At 43.0% G+C, this 23,638-nt stretch overlaps 2 protein-coding genes across 2 annotated transcripts; one reads left to right on the forward strand and one right to left on the reverse strand.

Moving 5' to 3' along the window:
* Positions 1-1,888: 1,888 nt before the first annotated feature.
* On the forward strand, positions 1,889-10,223 carry LOC133918156 (splicing factor SF3a60 homolog). The gene is made up of 12 exons (XM_062361892.1): positions 1,889-2,258; positions 2,670-2,780; positions 3,344-3,448; positions 4,092-4,234; positions 4,459-4,555; positions 4,827-4,955; positions 5,067-5,138; positions 5,240-5,401; positions 7,765-7,842; positions 8,354-8,482; positions 9,092-9,238; positions 9,907-10,223. The coding sequence occupies exons 1-12, from the start codon at positions 2,085-2,087 to the stop codon at positions 10,051-10,053; spliced, it is 1,494 nt and encodes a 497-aa protein (XP_062217876.1). The 5' UTR covers positions 1,889-2,084; the 3' UTR covers positions 10,054-10,223.
* Positions 10,224-10,567: 344 nt separating this feature from the next.
* On the reverse strand, positions 10,568-16,456 carry LOC133918146 (GPI transamidase component gaa1-like). Its single transcript, XM_062361883.1, has 7 exons — positions 16,251-16,456; positions 14,969-15,115; positions 14,794-14,885; positions 14,154-14,250; positions 12,887-13,739; positions 12,676-12,809; positions 10,568-11,803 (listed from the first exon to the last, which is right to left on the reverse strand). The coding sequence occupies exons 2-7, from the start codon at positions 15,058-15,060 to the stop codon at positions 10,918-10,920; spliced, it is 2,154 nt and encodes a 717-aa protein (XP_062217867.1). The 5' UTR covers positions 15,061-15,115; positions 16,251-16,456; the 3' UTR covers positions 10,568-10,917.
* Between the last annotated feature and the right edge of the window lie 7,182 nt (positions 16,457-23,638).

Here is a 23,638-nt window from a genome sequence, read left to right on the forward strand (position 1 = left end):
ACCACCATCATTCATTTTCATGCAACATTAATAATCTTCAGGGGAAAAAAGGCTCATGACAGATCATGGCAAGGCCTATAGCCCCATATATTGGTTTGTGTCGACAAAATTGCAAAAATTATCATAACAGTCCTGAAGACCAATGCACAAGCAGTGATGTACATAATAGTGCGATGAAGGATCTCATTGAACAGCTGCACTACACACACCGATTTCAAGTAATCTATCACCAACTGAACCACTAGCATAGGGCAATAATAGTGATGTTGTAAAAGTAAAAGGGTTTTGGGGTTTGAGATTGGAGCAGTTATCTATCAACAGGGAGCAGCAATTGGTATGTAATCTGGTGCTTCTAGAGTCTATACTTGCTGCATAGAAAGCGGCAACACTTCCTGATCACTGAATTAGGTGACCTAAACTATAACAAGAAACGACCAATTGAAAACTGCTGTGATTTTTCATCCACCTAGCAGCCAACTTGTAGAGTATATTGCAGGTCTGCGCACAACTACCCAGCAGCAACATCTAGTAATTGACACATTCAAAAAGAGATGGATTTGCTAGCATACATGAAAGAGGACAATTCATCACTGAAAGTTGTCATCTTCTTATGGCTCTATCACACATGTAATGAATTATATATCCATGAAAGAAGTAACTCAAATGCCACGTCCTCTTAGAGGTCAGCTGTATCCAACACAAATATAATTCTTTTAGCTAATACTTGCAGCCAAGCACATAGATAAATTCATAATAGCAAGTATGATCAGGTAACAAAAAAAGATGGGGAATAAGTGTGTCAAATAAAAAAAAAACATTAACTGCATTTGGAGCTGGAGCTCATTTCCGCTTGCACATCCAATGAGCATCTTAGCTTAATACTTGTTTAGCCGAGAGCCAATTAATTAAGATTTCTTTGCTGAATGGATGTCTTGACCTTTTTCATCTCTGATAACCATCCATCGTTTTGTCACATAAAAGGGACACACATTAGCATGTTCATAACATCAGCCAAGCATAAAGGGACAAAAATGTGGGGGTAAAAACCATAGACATTTGAACATATGAAGAAAAGGTACTAGATCGAATACATTGTAGAGTTTGCATGGTACAATAGAAGGGACACCTTGCAGAAAGGAATTGACACTCGGAGCGGCAGGGATGACATTGGTGGTGTGAATAGATGCTCAGCAGCTACGTGAATCGAAGCTTAGCAGCAGCGGGAACAACCTTGGCTGTTAGAATCGACGACAGAGGAGGAGGCGTTGACCAGGTGGGACAAAGTCAATTGGAGATGCTGGAGTCAATCGGAGGAGGTGGCATCCACGCCAGGGGCAGCGGACCTGCGCGGGTGGGTCGGTGACGGCGGACCGGTGAGGGCTGGTCGGCGGCGGTGGACTGGTGGGGAAATCCTAGGTTGCAGCCGTCGCGAGAGCGCAGGGATATGCGAGATCGGGCAAGCACGATGAGAGCAAGGGAGCGCGGAGGGTAGCCTTATATACGATATCATTTGTGGGTAAATTCACTCGAAGTTGAGCCCCACTCTTAAAATACATCCTGCAAAAATTTGAATAGCACACCTATGCTTGCTTCTCACGCGTAGTTCAAATCCGGCTTTTAGGTGCCCCAACTTTTAAAAAGCCATTTTAAGAGCGACCCATTTGGTTGAGCTTTCGGCTTCTAAGGATAAGAAGCTAAACAAAGTCTAATCAAACGGGGCTTAGTAGCCAGCCAGGTTTACCAATTCTATGCTGTGAACTGAGAAGAAACTGGCCGAAAAAACTCGAACGTTTTCTTGCCCGGCCCAAGCCTTTCGCCGGCGCAGAGGCCCAACCCACCGCTTAATCGCATCCGAGCCGTACACATTGCAGCGCCCATACCACCAACCGCCAATCTGAGAGGGACAAAGCCGAATCGGCCCCCGGCGTCGCCACTTCTTGTCGTCGTCCTCCTCACGGTCTCGACCGCGAAATCGAAGCCCCCCGAAAACCCTAGCTCCCCATCGCCGCGACCCCTTTCCGCCCCTCTGCCGCCGCCGCGCGGGCTCTTCGGGTACCAGAGGAGGGGTAGCCGAGAGGGCGGCGATGGCGTCAACGGTGCTGGAGGCGACGCGGGCGGCTCACGAGGATCTGGAGAGGCTGGAGCGGCTCGCTGTGCGCGAGCTGCAGCGGGACCCCGCCAATGCGCGGGACCGCCTCTTCCAGTCCCACCGCGTCCGCCACATGCTCGACCTCGTCGTATCCACCTCCGACAAGCTCGTACGCCCCTACGCCCACTTCCCTCTCTAGGGTTCGCGCTTGATTTACGGCTGTAGCCCCTATTGTCATGCCTGATCTATGTGCTGCTAGGTTTTGGCCTCTTAAGTTTTCATTAGCTAGGTTAGGCTTGGGATTGTTCAAAATTTGTCATATCTGTTGAATTGGAGAGTGGGAATGCTTAGGGTCGGCTCCGGGAGGCTGTGGAATTTGAGATCCACTTCTCTTTATTTTGTTGAATCGGTCTTTCAGTCTTTCTGGTGCATGTCAATCCTGTGGAACTCCGAATTTGAGCTTGAAAGATGTTTGTTAGGTTCTCTTTTTGTTGGTAGAACCTATGTGAGTGTCAAGCTTTTCGTTTAAGGTGAATCAGCGATGATTTCACTTTGATAATGTGACATGTTTCTTGTTTAGGTGGAAATCTACGAGGACAAGGACAATGCTAGGAAGGATGATATCTCCACCCATCTTACTGCGCCCACGCAAAGTGGAATGTTTAGCAAGTACTATGAAAGGCTCAAAGAGGTTAATAGCCTTGTACACCTTGCATGATTGTGTTGAAATCATATAAATGCTGGTAATATAGGCGTGTCATGGAATAGAAATGGTCGAAACTCTAACTAAGCACATGATGCTGCAGTTGATGTATTAAATATTAATAAAAGAGCATGGTATTGACAGTTATTGTTTTTCAATGGTTGTGCCCTCTAAACTAATTGACTTCAGAACTAGTATACATGCTAAAAAATTAAAAATTGGAAAACCAAATGATTTGACTACAAGATAGATATTCTTATGCAATGAACACTGAACAAAAAAAAGAGAGAAATATTTGAGGGGAGTAGGTTTCTGCTGTCCAAAAGCAACCCATGGAAATCGTACTATCCACATGCTGGTCAGTTTCCCTGTTATTGTGCCCCCCTGTTTCCATTGCCCCCCTGTTGTAGCCTTGACATGCAAACCAAAACTAATTTGTTGTTGAAGAATTTGAGTCTGTTAGCAAACAAATATCCCTCATGCAAATCTCTTCTCTTTCTGATCCTATTTTTTGTTTTTTGTTTTAAGTATATTTTGTTCCATGTTTGCAGATTCGTGATTATCATAGGCGGAACGCTTCTGCCCGTTTCGTCAGTACAACTGGCGATTACGAAGAGCTTCTAAAGGAGGAGCCAGTTATTGAATTCACTGGCGAGGTATTCTCCCATTCCATTTTTTCAACTTGTAGTCCTGCCTGAGATAATGTGGTGTGCCTTTCTATTCTAAGCTATACCATTTTAATCCGAATTACTGTTACCTGCGTTTAGTTGTCCTGACTATAGATGCTTTATACACATGCAATGAGGCACCCTGCTATTCGAGTCTTTAAAATTTGTTGCTGCTTATCTAGATATTTCTTTCATGAATTCTTTGAAACAAAGTAGAACAGGTAGCCAACTGGCCACACCGTCTTATTGTCTCTATCTGAACATGCGCAAGTTAGGTAATCATAAATGGAGTTTGTCTGCTGCAAACTTTGTGGAGTCCATTAGTGCCTTTCATTTTCCTTTTTGGTACAGTAGTCTTGAAGTTGAGGGTATCTCCATTGTGATACGTGTACTTCAATTTCTGCAGGATTGTTTGATTCCTCTTGTAGGATCTCGGTGGTATGTATGGTAAGATTTAGGCAATGATGTGTTGCGGTGGAGCATGAACAATAACTTGATAATTATTTGCTGTGTAGTTTGAATCCTGCCAGATCCATGTTTCATGTTAACCACTTTGTTGGTGTTGATGTTTTACTATTCTCGTAATAGTTATATTTAAGTTTGCTAATGTTCTGGTTCTGCATTTTGATAGGAAGCTTTTGGCCGGTACCTAGACTTGCATGAGCTTTATAACGAGTTCATAAATTCCAAGTTTGGAGCTCCAATGGAGTACTCAGCATATGTTGGCACATTTTCCCAGACGGATAAGATTACGCAGAACCATAAGGCTACAAGGTATGCCATATGCATTTTCTCTAAGGCTTGTACTTTGGTGGTGGTTTGGGGGTGAGAGGCACTCGCAGGGAAATTACCTAGAATGATGGGATCATAGAGTGATATTTGTTCATGATTAATCAAAATTTACTCAGCTGTTTAACTTGTCTAACATTCATTTTATCTATTGCCAATTTTATAAGTGGGATAACAATGTTTATCTTCCATTTTCTTTAATTTGACAGGCAATACAAAGATTACTTGGAGCATATTTTGGAATATTTGACATCATTTATGTATCGAACAGAGCCATTGCAAGATACTGAGAAAATTTTTACAAAGGTCAGTCTGATTTCACCTAGTATCTTGCCTTTCTTTTGTGCATCCACAGGCTGATGTGATGACGTAGTATTTTTACTTAAAAGGTCCTCCTTAACTTACAAGCTGCTTTTAATCATGATTTTCGCTGTTATATTCATTTTGGATCTGCCAATTGTGGGTTCAACAATAATATATAATTTGATCAATAACATAGCATCACTGGATACCCATATTAGCTTATCTCCTCATATAAGTAGCAATCAACATGCCAATAACATCTACATTTGTACAGTTGGAAAGTGAGTTTGGGGAACGATGGGCCAATGGCGAATCACCTGTGCCACAAGAGTCTGAAATAGACCTTGATTACTATAGCACAGTTGATGAACTTATTGAGCTTGGGCCAGAAAAGTTGAAGGAGGTCTGCTCTTGCCACATAATGCTATTACCCAACATACTTTTGTTCTGTATCCTTATGTCATCCTTCACTTGACTTGCATGAGTTCTATTGATCCATTTACATTTGTGTCAGGCTTTAGCTTCTCATGGATTGAAAAGTGGTGGTACTGTTCAACAACGCGCGGAGCGTCTTTTCTTGTTGAAGGTGATTAGTAAATACTAGTGCTACCAAATACTCAGTTGACCTTTTTTTTTTTGCTATTTATCATTTCTTTTAAACTTATTGTTGATTACTATATTTTGCAGCATACACCTTTGGCACAATTGGACCGTAAGCATTTTGCCAAAGTTTCACGTAATTCTGTCTCAAACATACCTTCAAATGGCAACAATTTCAAGGACGATTTGAAGAAGGAAATTGCTTTGATGGAAGTGAAGATGCGTCGTCTTTGTGAGCTGCTAGATGAGGTCAGCTCTTCCTTGCTCCCTCTGTGTGTCTGCGTGCATTATAGCTGCATGGCCTATTTTTCATTCATAAAATCCAATAGAATGTGCAGTCAAACATATTTGTGAGCCACTTCAATTTTTTGATAGCCAAACGTGTGAAGATAAGGCTTGTTTAGCTTGAGGAATGGCCTTTTTCCTATGATAGATTTGTCTGTTGTGCATGGGATATGAATTTGTTTGGCCAGGCACATCTCATTTGTGTCGTGTGCGAGAGTTAAGTAAGGTAGGAAATAAATCGGTTTAGATAAATTAGGAAGGAAATAAATTAGAATTAGAAGTCAAGTCCAAATTGAGATAAGTTAGGGAGTCCGGCTTAGTTAAGATTGGAGAGAGCTAGATTCAGTTCGGAATTAGTTAAGGTAGGAAATAAATCGGTTTAGATAAATTAGGAAGGAAATAAATTAGAATTAGAAGTCAAGTCCAAATTGAGATAAGTTAGGGAGTCCGGCTTAGTTAAGATTGGAGAGAGCTAGATTCAGTTCGGAATTAGGAAAGAGATAAGTATAGTTGGATCCATATTGTGACTCTGTTAGTTGGCCGGCTATATGTAGTTGGCCATAGTTGTGTATTAGGAAGCAAGCAATGAGAATTAATCTATATCTCCCCTAATATTCTACGTCTTCCTCATCTATAGTCTAGATCTCTCATCCCTAGCAGCTGACGCCGCTCGGCTATCCTCCCAGCGGATGTTTATCCCCGTTATGATCTCTGATCATAACAACTTGGTATCAGAGACCACGTCTTCTGTTGCTGAGAGCAAGCAATTAAAGGCGCTTCTTGCCCGCGCAGGAAGAGCGATTGCAGAAGGAGATCAAGGAGGGCTTTACCACCATCAATAATACCTTAGCCGACACCAAGGAGCAGTTAGGCGAGGTGGTTCAGCAGTTGGCCACCACGTCCTCTCGACTTTCGGTGGTGGAACAACGCTCGTTGGACACTGCCAACCAGCCACCGATGCTACACAGCGGCACGACCTCCAGTGTGTCAGCGCCTTTGTCGGCGACAACCATCAACATGTCAGGCATCCTGCAAAGTGGTACATCACCCAGTGCAGCGACACCTTCACTGAAGGCAACCCTACCAGTAGTCACTGCCACGTCATGCCCACCTCCATTGCTGCTCGCCACAAACATCCACCAGTTCCAATGTCGTCTTGCGTGGGATGGCAAAGGCATGCATCGGGCATGTTAAGGAGGCTCAAGTTTCAGTGTCTATCAACAGTTACCACGCAAACGTCCTCATCTGTTCAGGAAATGGATGTCATGCATGCACTGGCCTGCACCTTCCGTTGTGTCATGCTCAAACATTTCACGCTGGTGCTACAATTGTTTGTCAACGTGGGGATTTCAAGAATTACAACCAGGCCGTCACACTGTAGCTTGAGGACGAGCTGCTCAAAAGGAGTGGTGTAATGTCATGTGCGAGAGTTAAGGTAGGAGATAAATCGGCTTAGATAAATTGGGAAGGAAATAAATTAGATCTAGAAGTCAAGTCCAAATTGAGATAAGTTAGGAAGTCCGGATTAGTTAAGATTGGAGAGAGTTAGATTTAGTTCAAAATCAGGACGGAGATAAGTAGAGTTGGATTCATATTGGGACTCTGTTAGTTGGCTGACTATATATAGTTGGCAATAGCTGTGTATTAGGAAGCAAGCAATGAGAATTAATCTATATCTCCTCCAATATTCTAAGTCTTCCTCACATATAGTCTAAATCTCTCATCCCTAGCAGCGCTGCTTGGCTATCCTCCTGGTAGATATTTATCCCCGTTATGATGTCGGATCATAACATTTGGTTGGAGGACTGGATTGGTTCTGGCTATAAATAAAGAATTCATTCTTTTTTTGGTGGGTGTTCCATGTTGGCATTACCCTATTCCTCAACTGGCAATTGTGGGGTGGTAAGATCGTCGATATATTATGTATGCGATATGCAGGTGTTCACTGCAGTCATGTTATCATCCTTGTACTTCCCCAACTTGTCTTGTAATCACCATAGAAATTAGCATACCATAAAGACTCATGCTTCGGAACGGTGTTTTAAAAATTAATGAACTTTAATACATGTAAAAGAAATATATTACAAGTGCTCTGTGGTTTTATTGCCTACCTACCAAGAATAGCGAAAGTTAATACGGTGTATGCTCCGCTCACCAAGTCACTAGTAGTCTAGTACCATCACATTTCATTTTTAGTGTGTTACGTATTGAAAATTTTCTTGTAAACCAAACTGCATACTGTACAAGGACTACCAGTATTCACTACATGTTTTTTTTTGTCTATTTTACAGTTAACCCAGTGCATAAAATATTTTTTCTTCATGTAGGTCATTGTACGGACAAAAGAAAATGCAGAGAAGAAGCTAACTTTGACTTATGAAGAGATGGAAGCAGAACGGGAAGAGGTACTTCTCTTATGAGCAAATTATGTCATATCTGCTCTGTTTTGGAGTGCTTTGTATGGATGTGCCCTAAATCGTGGCATTTTTGTTATTTGCAATATCCCCAGAATCTAGAACTTGTTATGCCATCTTTGTTTTTAGTGTCCAGGTTACCGTCCGTACCACTAACATGTCTTCTCTTTTTACAATGGTTTTGTAATTCTTTGTTGTAACTTCCACTTTTTTGGAAGTGCTGATTATACTGCTATCACATGACACTTATTACTGATTTAAGCCTCATACCATATGAGTCTAAAAATGTTGAATTCAGATTAGCTTTTCCTGGTAGAAGTACGTTGTAAAAGTATGTAGATGTTGTCATTTAGCTTGTTCATATCATTCTTCGCTTGTTTTCTTCAATTTTTTTCACGAGCCTATGACTTGGCTGAACCTTTCCTGTCTCCTGCTTTTATGGAAGTAAAATACTAAATACCGTTCCAGTTCTTAACTACCAGCTTATGTATTTTTCTTATAGGAGGAGGTACAGGCTGATACCGAAAGTGATGATGAAGAGCAACAAATCTACAACCCTCTCAAATTACCAATGGGTTGGGATGGGAAACCTATCCCCTACTGGCTATACAAGCTACATGGTCTTGGGCAGGTAACTAATCTTGTCAGTGCATGTCTGGGAACTTTCTTTAATCAGATAGCTTTTATCCTGTAGCCTTTTTCCTCTTGTAGGCGAGATGGGGTACACTCCATCAATCCTTTTGACTCTGATTAACCATTCTTGTGTCATCTTAATAAAGATGTTCTTCTGTCATGTTTATGATGTCTTTCTGTTTTGCAAAATAAATTTGCTGGTGGGAGGTGCCAACCAATTTAGCATTATATATATGACGACTATCAAATCTTGTGTTCAGTGTTCACCGGGGTATTAATATTCGCCAATTATCCATGTTCTGTAATTTGAGAGTATTGTCCACCAAATTAGGGTTGTGTTTTCTTTTTAGCTAATACTACTGTCTATATTTAAAGCTACAAAATGTTCTGTTTTACCCAACTAGATGCTAAATTTTATTGTGTGATGCATCTGACTAGTTGTATTTGCATTAATTATTGTAGGTTTACATTTGTTATTGCATTTTCCCTCGTTCAATAATACCCTGAACTGAACATCAAGGCGTCCTTACCCCTTTATTCCTATATATTTGAATAAAATTTGGTATTGTACCACTGACATGTTTGAACTGCTATGATTTGTCATCAGGAATTTAAGTGTGAGATATGTGGAAACCACAGTTATTGGGGGCGAAGGGCTTATGAGCGTCATTTCAAGGAGTGGCGTCATCAGCACGGGATGCGATGTCTTGGTATTCCTAATACTAAAAACTTCAATGAAATCACGTCCATCCAGGTATGTTGTCGTCGTCGTCGTCGTCATCATCATCATCATCTGTGGTCTTGTTGATATAATTCTTGCTGCATGCTGGAAATACTAGTCCTAAAAAAGGATGTTTGCAAGTGTTCATGGCTCAGTCAGTCAGTCTTTTGCTTGAACTTGCTTTTTTCACTTGTGCTTCACATTTTCAAAATTATTTATCTTGAATAAGTAGTAATGTAGGGTTGCCTGTACCATAGGACATGTTTATCACCTTAGCTTCACTTGAAGTATGTACTCTCGCCAACTGTTGCCATTAGTTATGGTGGTTGTGGAAGGGGATATCGACATGGCCAAACTAAATAAAATTAGATTGTGGAAAGGGAAATCAGCATGCACAAATTATATCGTTTTTTTATTTAAAGTTTCGATACATAGACCCTGGAGTTGGAGCTTCAAATTAACAAAGTGTTTTCGTTCTTTACCATGCTTTTCTTTTCTTTGTTCTTGGTTTTAATATTCTTTTTGTTGATTTATCTGCTTTTCGACTTGTATAAAATGAAATGCAGATGAATGCCATCCACTATCCATAAATTGTTGTTCGAATTCATGTTGAACATGGGGTGTGTTATGTATATGTACATTTCCATTTAATCATTTGCTTTGTCATGAACTGCTATGAGATCTCTGATTTCTATTGTCAGGAGGCGAAAGATCTCTGGGAGAAAATACAAGCACGGCAAGGGGTGGTTAAGTGGAGGCCAGAATTGGAAGAAGAGTACGAAGATCAGGAAGGCAACATCTACAACAAGAAGACCTACACTGACCTGCAGCGCCAAGGCCTGATCTAGAATTTTAGATGGGATAGTAACGCTTTAAGGAGCTGCTAGCTGCTGCTCGAACGGTCAGGATTTTGTACCACTGAACTTTGTCGACAAGGATAGTTGTAACTCTGGATGTATTGTCTACTCTGGATTACGTGGCAAGATATTACTTCGGAGATAGTGCTTTTCTTTGGAGACCTACCCTGTTTAGCATTTTGTTCTCAGGGTACCAAATACTGTTTCATGGATATATCACCACGGTTTAGCCCCCAGTCATTCTAACGTGGAAGCAATATTGTTCTTGACATGTCCAATCATTTTTGTACAACAGTACAACCGAACGCAAGACCTTGCGAGAAGGTTGCACCGAGACTAGGTTTCAAATCTCGCGCGTATTACATGTGGGGCTGTGTGGATGAAAGGGGCCCTTGGTTGCTGCATCAGGTTGTGCTTATGCGCCGGCCGGTCTCCTGCCTGAGACGGTCGCCAACTTTGGTCCTGCAACGCATGTGAGCGCAAACCGATGAGATGGCTGCACATGTACGGGAAGCCCTGCAGCGAAAATGTGCTTAGGCTGAAGATACATTTGCTAGTTCACCCCATTTCCAAGCGAGGATAAACAGAACGGCATATCTCTAGAATGCTATGCTACAGATCTGCAGCAGCTGGGATAACCAGAATGCTTCGGCCTTCCAGCAACCATGTTACAGTAGTTAGGCGTTACTGTCCCAACTCCCAACCGTTGCTCTTACCAGTGATGAATTCTTCTATGTTACAGTCCCATTACACCTCAGGAAATAAGTTCGAAACTTTTCAGCAAATGGTCAGCAGGCCAAAAATGTCGTTTACACTGTTCTATAGACCACCCAAAAATTTCAGAGACCAAACAGGCTACTCCTGCTTCACCTTTGATTCCGCTTGGCGGCATGGGTGCAGCAACACATGGATACATAGAAGCCAGCAGGGAAGATGGACAAGAAATAGGTACAGATATGTGGCGCTACTCCATTCCCACAAGAACTCCATCCACACCCAGAAATCTCCAACATCTACTGTCCACGACCCCTTGGACAGCCCTTTTATAATCAGCAATGCAACTGGAGGAAAACCCAACACAGCAAGAGTTATGTTTGAAGCCAACAGTACTGCCTGAGGAAGGAAATTCATTCCAGAGTGTGCCTTCAGCGGCCGAGAAAACAAACACATTGGGATCAATATCAGAGCCCCAAGTTGAGCAGTGGCGAAATTTATGATGGACATGAGCCCCAGACCGATGGTGATGGAAGTGATCATTGTGGCTTTCAGTAATTTCCATTCATCACCAGCTGAGTATGGTGAGCCGAAGATAAAATACAAGGTGATCAATAGAACTATGGAGAGCACGGCCCAAATCAGTGCACTTTGTATTGGTGTGGCTTCGGGAACTTGAGTAATGTAATATGGAAGTAGTGAAACAAGAACTGCCCAAAGTTGGATAACAAGCAATACTTTTGCAGCTTGAAGCCATTTCCATGATCCACCCTTGCTTTGCAGAATATCAGCACTACCATTTGCCTTACTGTCATCTATCGACTTATCTGCTGATTTTTCCATGCTTTTACTGCCAGCAGCAAGAGCGGCAGCAACTATTGGGAGGGGTGCCACAAGCAGTGCAAACGGAATCATATACACACCAACCGAAATGAACTTGCTTGGAGCTGTAAGGAAGTACAGGAAAAATGACTGATGGAACTTCTCAAGCAGGTTATTCACAGAACGCACAACTCCTTCAATTAGCCTGAATCGATAGAATTGTCATACATGTTAAAAAACTTCTGGTGAGACCAACATAAACTACACACTATAAAATGCAGAGCAGGCAACTTTTGTAGAAAAATGAAAGTGAAGCTTGTTAACACGCTAAGATTATTGGTCCGTGGCAACCTAAGACATAAGATCCTGCTCCTTTGCTCAGTTCAGTCCAAACTTGCATAAACATCTCCATCCATGGACATATGTTCCATTGGGTTGATTTAGTTATGCAAAAAATGTAGGCAAGACCAATTCATTCTAGTGTTCCTAGTTTTACCAGTTCATGTTAGTATTCTCATTCTTCACTTCTATGTACGTCATTGATAAGATTGCAATATGCTAAAATTATTAGTAAATCTTGCAGCTATGAAATGGTCCACAGGCTCAAATCAAGTAAATCTTTGCCTGTCATTTGATTCTTACATGTATTCATCTCTCATGAAATGATTTTCTACAATAACTTGCAATACCATGGCGGAAACAGAACTATTTCCAATCTGTTATTTGTTCCTTGAGATTCTACAACTTCAGAAGTTGTTATATATACCTTAAAAACAAACTTTTGCAGAATAAGACTCATTGCTGTAAAGTTTTGACATAAAGTTACAAACAGTTGCATGCCTCAATGCACGACAAAGGTAAATAGCTTTAGTTATCAGCGAAAAACAATACAGTAACAAGAATGGCATAGCCTAGAGTGGCTACAACCTTCACAGTGTGTTTGTTATGTTGTATCTGACTACCAAACACATTCAATGACCTTATGCATAGTCCTCTCATTAACTATCCATCACAAATCAACAATCACAAGACACCTATCAATTGTAACAACAAAAATTAAACATAATACGAACAGACCTTCCACCCCTTAGAAGAAATGAAGATTTAGCATTCTCATTTCTGACATGAAATGTTGGTGAAAATTCTAAGGAAACTGCATCAACTTGATAATCGCGAAAAGCGCCATGGGATCCTGTGGGCACTCCAAGAGCCTGCATGAGACAAACCCCAATAAGAAGGGATTGTAGAATTACAAAGGTAGTGTAATGAAAATGATAAATTCAGTTACCTGGTTGTACATAGAGTTAGCAAGGTTTGCAGTCCCCTCTACATAATCAGGGACCGCAACATCAAGCTTCCAGTCAGGATTTATTTTTCTTAACACGCTCCCAAGAGTTTGAAAAAAATCAGCAATAACCCTAAGCCATGCAGAGCTTAACAAAGAGCTAAATGCCGCAATGTTCACAAGAAAACCTTGCCTATGAACAGCTAAATAGTGTACCACATTCAGAAGGTCCAAATTTGGCATTTGTCCGTTAGATGCCTCTGCATACATCCTAACACTATCTCTGTCACCATATTTTCTGGTTTCCCCCACTTTAAATATGAGAGCAGCAGCCATTGTTCCAGCACGTTTGAAAACCTTAAATTCTGTCTTTTCTGTGTTGCCATCATATACATGGTATGCACCATGCATCTTGGTATCTAATATCACTGAATGACTCGAAAACACAGGATTATGGTACTGGTTTAACCATATAGAGACTGCAGCATACTCTCCAAACTGTGAGTCCGCGGATAGCCACACAATATCCTTGGACAGCCATGCTGCTCGACTTAAGAGGGAGAATACAGAGAAACCAAGGGCCAGTGACAATAGTTCATTTGACTGAACTCTCTGAGAATTATAAGGAGTAACAAGCACTATTGCTTCTTTCCCATCACCCCGAGGAGCTCGTATAATGCCAATAGTGTTTATACCAAAATTGGTGTCGGTGCCATTAGGTTGAATTGCCAAATTATTTGTCATGGAAGTGAAGAACTTCAGAGGATGAAAATGCTTGCTATGAGGGAGGAACTTATGGTAACACACTTCTGCACCCAGATGTTCTATTTGTTGTGCTATGAACTTTGCTGCCTCCCTGTAACATTGCACAAAAAAATGAATATTGGAGCAAAATCAGCTAAAACTATTTACTCTTTACAATCCTCGGATTACTACCTATTCTTTGATTTATTATCACTTATTCCATGTGCATACTGCCATTTGCATGTCCTTAAAAATGTGAGTTTAGTCTAATTAACTTAATGCAGAAGACGGTGTAGTCATGTTTCTTATGAAAAACTAAACTTCAGATCTTTGGCTGTGAAAAGAAAAACTGAAGTTAATTGGATTCTATGTGTATGCTTCATAGTATAACTAAGAAGCAGTCGTAAGCATGTATTTCATCATAGTAAGCCTCTCAACAGCAGGCTTGAATAATTGAACTATATGTACAAACATAGATGCAGATGCATGTTAAAGTCCACTAGCTCTGAAGGAAATAGCAACATACATTCCACCTCTTGAGTCCCTAGCCACAGCTTCAATTCCTTTCATAAATCTGTTTGCTTCGATGACATCTTCAGTGGAAAATAATGGATTGGCAGAGCCTACATACAAAAGGCTTTACTTTTAGAGAAGATCGTGGAAGTACAGAAGTTCCAAAAGAGAGGCATAAATGAAAAGTATATTATTATCATTTATTGACATATGTTCCACCTTTGCGTGGTTATAACACCACTGGTATTCTGCTACACAAGCTCGGTACAGTGCGTAATTTTCTTGCAACCATAGTGGATATGAATGGCACACCTCCATTATTTGATAGCAAACAGGAAAAGATCAAAAGTTCAAAGCCCACTATGATATTACACTTAGCCATTTAATTTCCTAAGGTATTTCATTGGTACATGAAAAATTCAATGAGGCCAAAGCTATGTTGAACACCCAAAAATCACCAGGATATTTAGCAGTGTTGATATGTTGCTTCAGACAAATCATGTTTAGAACGCTACAGTGAATTATTTTACAATATCTACAATGCATAATCTGAATATCCGGCTGCAAAGCCCCCAGACAGACACACCGTTCACGGTGGCAAACAACAGCTGGCATATATGCTTCATGGGATCAGGCCGGGGGGGTTCAATTACCAGGTATAAGAGCATTCTCCGAGAGGTATGTGTTTTTGGCAAGTGAAGGGAGGAGGAGGAGCGCGATAATGCCTGCAAAACAGCAAATAACACTGACCCCAAATGGTCAAGAATGAGTTAGGGGGAACGAGAAAGGAAGGATTAAGACATCAGCATGGGAGAAATGAGAATGAACCTGAAGAAAATGTGGTGAGATGCAAGGAATATGCCAAGACGGACAATGAGCCGTGGTTTTGGCAGTGTCTCTTGCTTGTCTGACGACTTCATGACTGTAATATAGGTCTTCAGGAATATCTTGAAATAAGATCAACCATTCGTTTGCCTGCAAATAAAATGAGCATAAAAACATCAGAAGCTAGAAGAGAAAGAAGTCGATTCTCAAACATTATTATCAAGCTTGACATGTTAAGCATGCTAATGCCATTTGGATTTCCAGTTTAGAATATCTATGTTACTAGGTGTACACTTGTATGTTGGGGCTTCGGACTTGGTTATATCATACTTTTCCGTGTGATGCCACTGATATTCCCAGGTCAATGGTGTTATTTCACTTCGTTTTTAACGAAATGGAATGGCCCAAGAACAGGTATATGCCACATTGAAATAAATTACTATGTCCAGAGCCCCTTTGTTTTCCCAAACTATACTATTTCGAACAGGAGGAAGGATAGGGAATATTTCCACAGGTGACCAGTTTCTAATTATTTGGATTAGTAATAAGTAAGCGCACAAAATGATATGTATTAACTTATCTTTCCTCAAATGTTTCCATGAAAAAGTGATACTTCATGGGCAATACTCTTCCAATATCAACAATTAATCAATAGTAATCGAAACAATAGCTAATCGTTGGACCCAGATGCAAGAAGAATGTGTCTCGACAATCATAGTATCATACTAATCTGTTATCGTTAACTTATAGTGCTGCCTCCACAGGACGAGCAGCTAGAACTTGCTGACAAACATCCAGAAAGGGGCGGACTCGAGGTCAATCCACAACAGTTTTGGAAAAGAAGCCAGCATCTATACTCCACCACGCGGCAAACAAATCACAACTAACTAGAAGGATTGGAGTATCAATCACAGAAAGAAATAACTCTGCTTTCATTGAAAGCATGGTGTTCAGCACGACTACTAGGTCTTAAGAAAGATCTGAATGTGACTGCTGGAATTTAGAAAGAATTTAAGGTACAAAAATGTCGGTCGGATTCAACATTCACCATTTGACACACAAACTGTGATTCAGTTAAACAGAACAAATTAACCTCAACATTAGCTACAGCCTAATCCACACATCCACCACAAGCACAACCAAGCAGCCCCTGAGCACGACCCAGCCAAACAATCGTGGAGCGCGTCCCGCGTCACAGATTCAGAACCACCTGAACGAGAGCTCTCCTAGTCGGATCGTAGCGAAGCACGGGGTAGATCACAGGTGGGAGTAGCTTAGGACGAACCCGGTAGCGCCGCTCGTGGAGGGACGGCCGCGCCCTCCTCGCGCTCGCTGGCTCGCGGCACTCCTCCCCTCGCCCGTGCTCACTCGTGGCGCGCCCTGGCCGGGCGCCGCGCCTGGTCCTGCGGCACTTGCCGCGCCGCCGGGTCTGATCTTTGCCTCTGCGCTCTTCCTGTGCTGTCGTCAGTGTGGTTGGGATTTAGGATTTGTTTGGGTTGTGTCCACGCGGGCCTTTTTATTTATATATTTATATATTTTTAATATTTATAAAAATATATGTTCATTTTAAAATATTACACGGCTATGCTACCATCGCATGTTAGAAGTGTCGTTTCCAACGGATGACGATATGCTAAATATGTAATATTTTAAAATAGATATGTATTTTTATAAATATTAAAAAATAAAAATATACAAATAAAAATATTCTTCATTGACCATCGATTGAGCCAACAAAAGAGGGAAATCGCTACATATTGGTCACCCGAGCCCAGTCTTCACGCTCTTCAACTTTAAGATTCGTGCATGAGGTAGCGGATGGATCCTTCCTCCTTCCTTGTCGCATTTGGGTTAGGGTTAAGGTTAAGATTCGAGATGGTGGCTCCTTTCAATAGCTTTAGAGTGAAGGCTAGATTGGAAGTGGTGGCGGGCGGCGCCGGCCATCGATGGTCGAAGGAGAGGCGGTTGCACCACAAGTAGGCACGATGAAGGTGAGGTGTCGACGGCTGTAAGGGTGATGCTGGTGACAAGCCACCAGAGGTGGAGAAGATGGTGGTGCCCAACGAGAAAATAGGTTGTGGGTCTAGTCGTTTGCGTAGACCGTGTAGTGATTAATCTCATGCTTCCGCTCGGTTAAGGGACTTTAGCCTCAGGAAAGAGCTGTGATGTTGGCGAGGACTGCTTGTGAGTTTTTTTATTTTTATATTTTTCAATTAAAAATTTAAATAAATAGACTCCTCGCGATAAGATTTGCAAAAATAGACACCTACCGCCCTCCTACGGTGGCAGTGGACCTCTTACCACTCTCTGAAAGGGCGGGTGGGGCTAATCGCCCTCCCAGGGGGCGGGTAGGCCTAGGTACGGTGAAATTGATTTTTTTTTATTTTACGTTTGTATTGCTCAATATTAAAAATAGTGCACATTCGTTCGATGAAAAATATTTGAAATTGATATGTTGCAAATTTTGGATCAAAATGGTAAAAAAGTGACCAATACGGCATAATGGAGTAGTGATATTTTGGAAAATATGGATCTTTGTAAATTTGTCGATATTTTGGACTAGTTTACGTATTATTGGGAGGATGCAAAATCAATTTTTGTGAACAAATTATAGATGTGAAACACTCGCAGCATATTAAGCGGTAATGAGGTTACAAACGGCGACAAACATTACATGGGACATACGGTGGAAAACATTACATGTGACCCTGACCACGAAGACACGACGACAAAAAAGTGGCATGTACGATACGTATAAAGACCTATCTAATAGCGTGCCTCTCCTAATCATAACATGCCTTAGGGAGTGAAAACATGCCAGGTTACATTAGATACTCTCTAATGAGTGCACTTAGGATATTTGTCCTTTCTCAGGGCATCGGGACCTGCCGCATTAGCGCGACGAGCCCTCTTAGCTTCGAGGGCCTAAGCCGCGATATGGTCCTGCGTTGCCTTCCTTATGCGCTCTTCTTCCTGCCGCTTCAGCCGTAGTTCCTCTTGCTATTGCTCGTACTCCCGGCGTGCGTAAGCTTCCCTCCTCCACCGCATGGTCATGTCGACCCACCGCTTCTGATCTTCATTTTGCTCAATGTCGAGCCATTCAATGAAGTCACATATAGGTGGAGGAGATTGAACAAATAAAACAAGATGAGAGATTAGTAAAACAGTGCGTGAAATCGGGAAAGATGTGGTTGATCTTTGTCGCTATACCGGTGGGTACTCATATAGTACATGTTGAGGCTTGCTGTATTGGTAGTTGGCACACATGAAGAAGCTAAGGCCATATGTGTAGAAGATATCCTGGGACTTGCGAAGCCTACAAAGGTCGCCACAGAAGCACATCGGTAGTTCGACCCCCTAGGGGATGAAAATCTCCCAATATTTCTTGGATGGGCTTGGTGGAGCTGAGGAGGACATTACAATTGAGAGAAATGAGAAATGAGTGGTGTATCCATGTATAAAGGTGGGGTTATTTATGGTGGCGGAGGGCAAGTGCATGGAGTGGGTGTATGGGCTTGGCGGGGGGCTGAAGCATTGGATTCCCTCTTGAAGAATGGAAAAGTTGTGGCATTGATACTGGACAGAGATTCCATGCATCAAGATATATGTGTTGTCATTTAATTTATGGTTAAAGCTCTCCCGTGTGGTCACTTCTTGTCTACAGCCTGCGCAAGGACAAATGTGTTTTCATTTCATGGTTAAAGTTGAGTCATGCGGTCACTTCATGTCTGCAGATTACGCCAGGATAGAGGTGTTGTCATTTAATGGTTAAAGTTGAGTCGTGTGGTCACTTCGTGTCTAAAGCTAGACTCCCGACAGAGGTTTCGAGTGGTCACTTCGTGTATAAGTAGCTTTGTAAGAAAAACTTTTCTAAGTCTATCGTGAACGGTTCATACAAAGCCGAGGATGATAGAAAGTAGTGTGTGGTCACGTTGGATTAAGAAATACAACTAGCGTGTGGTCACATTGGAATAAGAAATGCAGTTATGACATGGTAAGTAGACCATAGAGAGTAGACACGTCCGAATATATAAGAATAGTTCGCTAATCGAAGATGCATATGTAAGTTACAAAAGCAAATGTACAATCCTACTGCTGTCTCCCCCGCTGACGTCGGTCGTTCCCACCATCATGGTCCCGGTGCCGCTGCCACTGGTTGGCCCTCACGTGCCCCCTAGAGTAGGTCAGGGCGTCGGGTGGACCAACTTGCCTGGTAGGCCTAGAATGGATCAAAGGTGTCGAGGCCTCCTCCTGGGTGTGATGTGTCCGAAGTGGAGCACTGGACAGTTGGGATTGCGGGACGACGTCGTAGTCCGGTGTGCCCTGGAAGAAGTCCCTCACGAGGTCGAACGGGGGGTCTGGCCCAGGCTCATCCTCCTGACTTGGGTATGACAACTGCGAAGGTTCCGCCGTCGTCCATGTGTACTGACTGGAGGGGCCTACGAACAGATGAATTTATTAGATACAGAAAATGTGCATATGAAAGTATTTGTATAAAATGCAATATTGTACCTGTGTGGTATGTAGGTGCAACAGTAGATGGCCAGGCATGCGTGCCGTAGTAGGGGGCGAACGGTGGTGGTGGGACCGGTCGAGGTGCAGCTGAAGACGGCCCGGCCTCATCTCCGTAGTAACCTACAGACAATATTAGATATACTATTGAATATATTGAATACGACAATGTAGTGTCGCCCATTATCTGAGTGGTCTGCAAGAGGTGAGGGTGTTGGCACTGGTCTCGGTCTAGGTGGCAGCGTCGAGACGTGTGTAGGTGCACCTAATATTTGTTTGAAATTAATGCATCGGTAACAAACGAATATCTCTAAATACCGTGTGTATGAAATATCCGTACATATTGTGTCCGGACCTGTAGGTCATGGTCCAGGTGGCCGTGTGGGTGCCGGCCCCGATGGACGGCATTGCACTTTAGACCTCCTGGACGACTCTGCGTGGACCCCACTCGACCTGGGAGGAGCCCTGGTGACATCTGCTTTGGACCGGCAAGAGGTAAGCTTCAGGGCCCGCGTGGTCTTGTCGAAAAATCGCTTGACAAACCCCGCTACATCCGCCGCACTGAGCTGCACCCCTTGCCTGAGACGGTCCATAGTTCCAGCTGTGTCCCTATGGATATCATAAATGATATTGGCTTGTGGAAACAAACAAGAAAAGAGAATTTCAGTTTATAGTCGTTCTTATGGGATTATATGCAAATTAAATGAGATGTTAATTACACATACCGCTAATGTAGGGTCCTCATCCCAATGGCTCGGGTAGGCCTCCGTAGTCGACGCGACGTGGTGCCGGACAATGTCTATGGTGAAGGTGACCCGTGTACGTGTATGTGACACGTACCACCGCAAGTACTCCTCGAAGATCCGCTCGTCGAAAGGACGAGCCTTCTCCACGACATCCTCAAGGGCATGTGATCATGCTGAGACGTACGACCCCAAGCGATCTGCCTAGAGGTTGCCACCTAGCTGTCCATTTCGTGTATACCTGCAAGTCAACCACGTTAAATAGACTGACAATGAAATGAATGCTATGAATTATTTACTTGATTTTAGTTACCTGTGGACGTGGCCTGGAACCGTGCGAACGTTGACGAAGGGGAAAGACTGGTAGCGCCCGAATTGCCTCATGACGCGGTGAGGTGAGTACTCCTCGACGTAGATGTCGAAGACGAGTGGTGTCTTCATAAGCCAGTACTCTTTGTCGCGGGTACACAACGGAGACAGACCCATAGACGCATTGGCTTGGATGGACAAGTAGCTGTAGGGGGTCCAGACCACGTCGTCTGGACAAAGACGGTCGAACTGCAACATAAAAAGCTCGTACACGCTATGGGCCTGCTCATGCGCCCAGTGCGGCTGTGGAGAAACATAGTCAGAATCCAGAACAAAAACATGTGACAAGTAAAGCATTCAAATATTATGTACGTACCCGACGTCGACACCACAGCGAGGCCATGGTGGGTCTGTCCTCCTTGGGCTTGCCGTACCATTCCTCAGGGTACGGGGAGTGGCCCACAACTGGTCGGCCTATCGCGAACTGCTTGTAAGACCACAACTGCAGCAGTAGTAGGCACCCAGCAAATGTGGTTAGTGGCTTATTCTTCGTGCACGCGTTGCACAACACCCGATATGTCACAGCAAGAACAGCGGAGGCCCAACTCAAACGTGGGACATCATCGAGCTCCGCATCCGCTATCCACGTAGCGTACATAACAAGGGTTCTCGACACCAAGTGACCTTGTTCGCTGGTGAACATAACCCAGCTAAACAACCAAAGCAGGTAGACCTCCAAGTGCCTCGAGACCGAGTACAAGATGGCCTTCGGGTGCATGTATGCAGGCTACAAGTATGCGAATGATGATGAGTAAAATATCTGAAAAATCGTAAAGTAATTGGGAAGTTAAATTGGAAGGTACCTGGAACTGTAGGATCCACTTCTTCGTGGGCCCTCGTGGATTCGACATGAACTCAAGCACGTAGGGGGGTGCGTCGTCAGTCCGCTGAACAGGGGAGAACCGTTGATGCATGACGTTCATCCAGTCCGCATCCATGTTGACAACTCTAACGGCAGCTCCAGCGCAAAGTAAGCCTAACAGGTAGGCTACATCCTGCAACGTCGGAGCCATCTCACTGCAGGGAGGTGGAAAGTATGGGTCTCAGGCCTCCATCGGTCAACCAAGGCAGCGATTAGCGAGCGATCACCGCAACTTCTCGTCTCGCCGCTGCCTCAGGGTTCTCTGTTGCTCGGGCCTCCATCAAACGACAAAGCGGTAGGAGTCCAGATACTGCCAACCTGCACCACTGGGATAGAACGTGAATGTGGGGCATGCAATACATAAATAAGTCGGCACATACGTAGCTAATTAGCGACATACCGGTGCTTCCAATGATCGTCGATCGTAAGTAGCTCCCCAGGGCCACGTGGTCGGAATACCCCTAACTCCGTCCGGTGAATGACAGACAAGAAGCTGCGGTGCCTCTTGTCCACTGCAGGGTCAAGAAGCTCGGGGGTCGGAGGGTGCGTCATATCTGCATTGAAACCAAATGTACATGAATATATTACAACATGTAGACAAGAAGAATATATATTGAATCCAAATATACATTGCAACTACATATACATGAATAATATGTACAATCGGTTACATGAAAATATACACATAGTTACGTGAACAACATATTACATACACGCACGAAAATTTACATGAATATATTGCAACATGTAGATACAAATGTAAGGTCCAAATGCAACATAGGTAACTAAGGCTAAGACCGTACAAATATAACAGCAAGATACGCTAAATACATTCACACTAAACCGCGGTCATGTCCCCACCTACACAGTAGGTACATTTTTCGGATAATACTTGTATGTGTGACATGTTTTATTGCACTAGCTGCATCGCTTCACCCTTGGACCCGCCTCGGATTCATCCATATCGTTTCGAATACAGCGAGTTTGTCGATGTTCCGGTGCGTTCTTCATTCTTTCGAAATCTGGCACATAGATTCGTGAGGGACCTGGATTACTTGTAAATGTATCAACAATGCCGTAGCCATACAGCTCATGGTTCCATGTGTACAATATCTGATCCTTCATAAAGTACTTAGAAACATATTGCCTGGGAAGCATATTGTGCTCCGCACATATAGCTATGAAGTGTGTACATGGCCTGTGTAGCAATTGTGGCTTCTGGCATGTACAAATGCATGAGCTAGTCCTAAGCACACACTCTTGCACATGCCACTCACGTCTTCTACCCCTACGACTCTTATCCCGGCACAAGACACTGAACCTATGCTCCGCAGTCCCCTCTTGATTAGCGTGGTGCATGTGTGTCTTCTTTGTGGCCTTTTTCATGTACTCACATAGCATCGATTCATAAAGCATATGGTTATGTTCCATTGCCTTCAAAGAAACTATGTAGTGATCAATAAAATATCTGCAAGTCTCATGCATAATATCTTATACAATTCCAACAAGTGGGAAGGACCTCATACCACGCATGACCCAGTTGTAGACCTCAGCAAGATTAGTTGTCATTATCCCATACCTTGCCCCACCACTGTCGTACATCAAAGCCCATTTTTCTTTTGGCTCATTTTGTATCCACTGCGAAAAGTTCCTGATAGCTGACCCTGACCTCCTTACTATCTGAGGAGTATCTGTTGGGAGAGGTCCAAAAGCAATCGGTTCATCACCTGTGACTGGTAGCTCAGCTGTCTGCTTTATGGTTAGTTCATCTAGTCTTGCTCATAGGGCATTGAACTTTCTCTGCTGGTTCTGACTGCATAATTTTTTGAAAAGCTTCATCAAGTTCTTGTTTTTGAATTATCTGTAAAAGTTTGCACCCATATGCCGCATGCACCACCTACTCTTCAAGTCGGACTACTTTGCTGTAACACACCGTTGAACACTCCCATATTGCACATACAACAAAACTTGCAACAACACCGTATGTCTATCATAAATCAAACAAACATCTGGCCGGTCTAAAATGATAGCATGCTTCACCCGCTCAAGGATCCAATACCAGCTATCCCCGTTCTCACTCTCCACGAAGGCAAACCCCAGTGGTAGGACTTGGTTGTTCCCGTCGACCACAATTGCAGACAATATCTATCCTTTATACTTTCCAGTGAGGAACGTCTCGTCCAGGCA

The sequence above is a fragment of the Phragmites australis genome, chromosome 1, assembly GCF_958298935.1.
Source record: "Phragmites australis chromosome 1, lpPhrAust1.1, whole genome shotgun sequence".
NCBI classification, from domain to species: Eukaryota; Viridiplantae; Streptophyta; class Magnoliopsida; order Poales; family Poaceae; genus Phragmites; species Phragmites australis.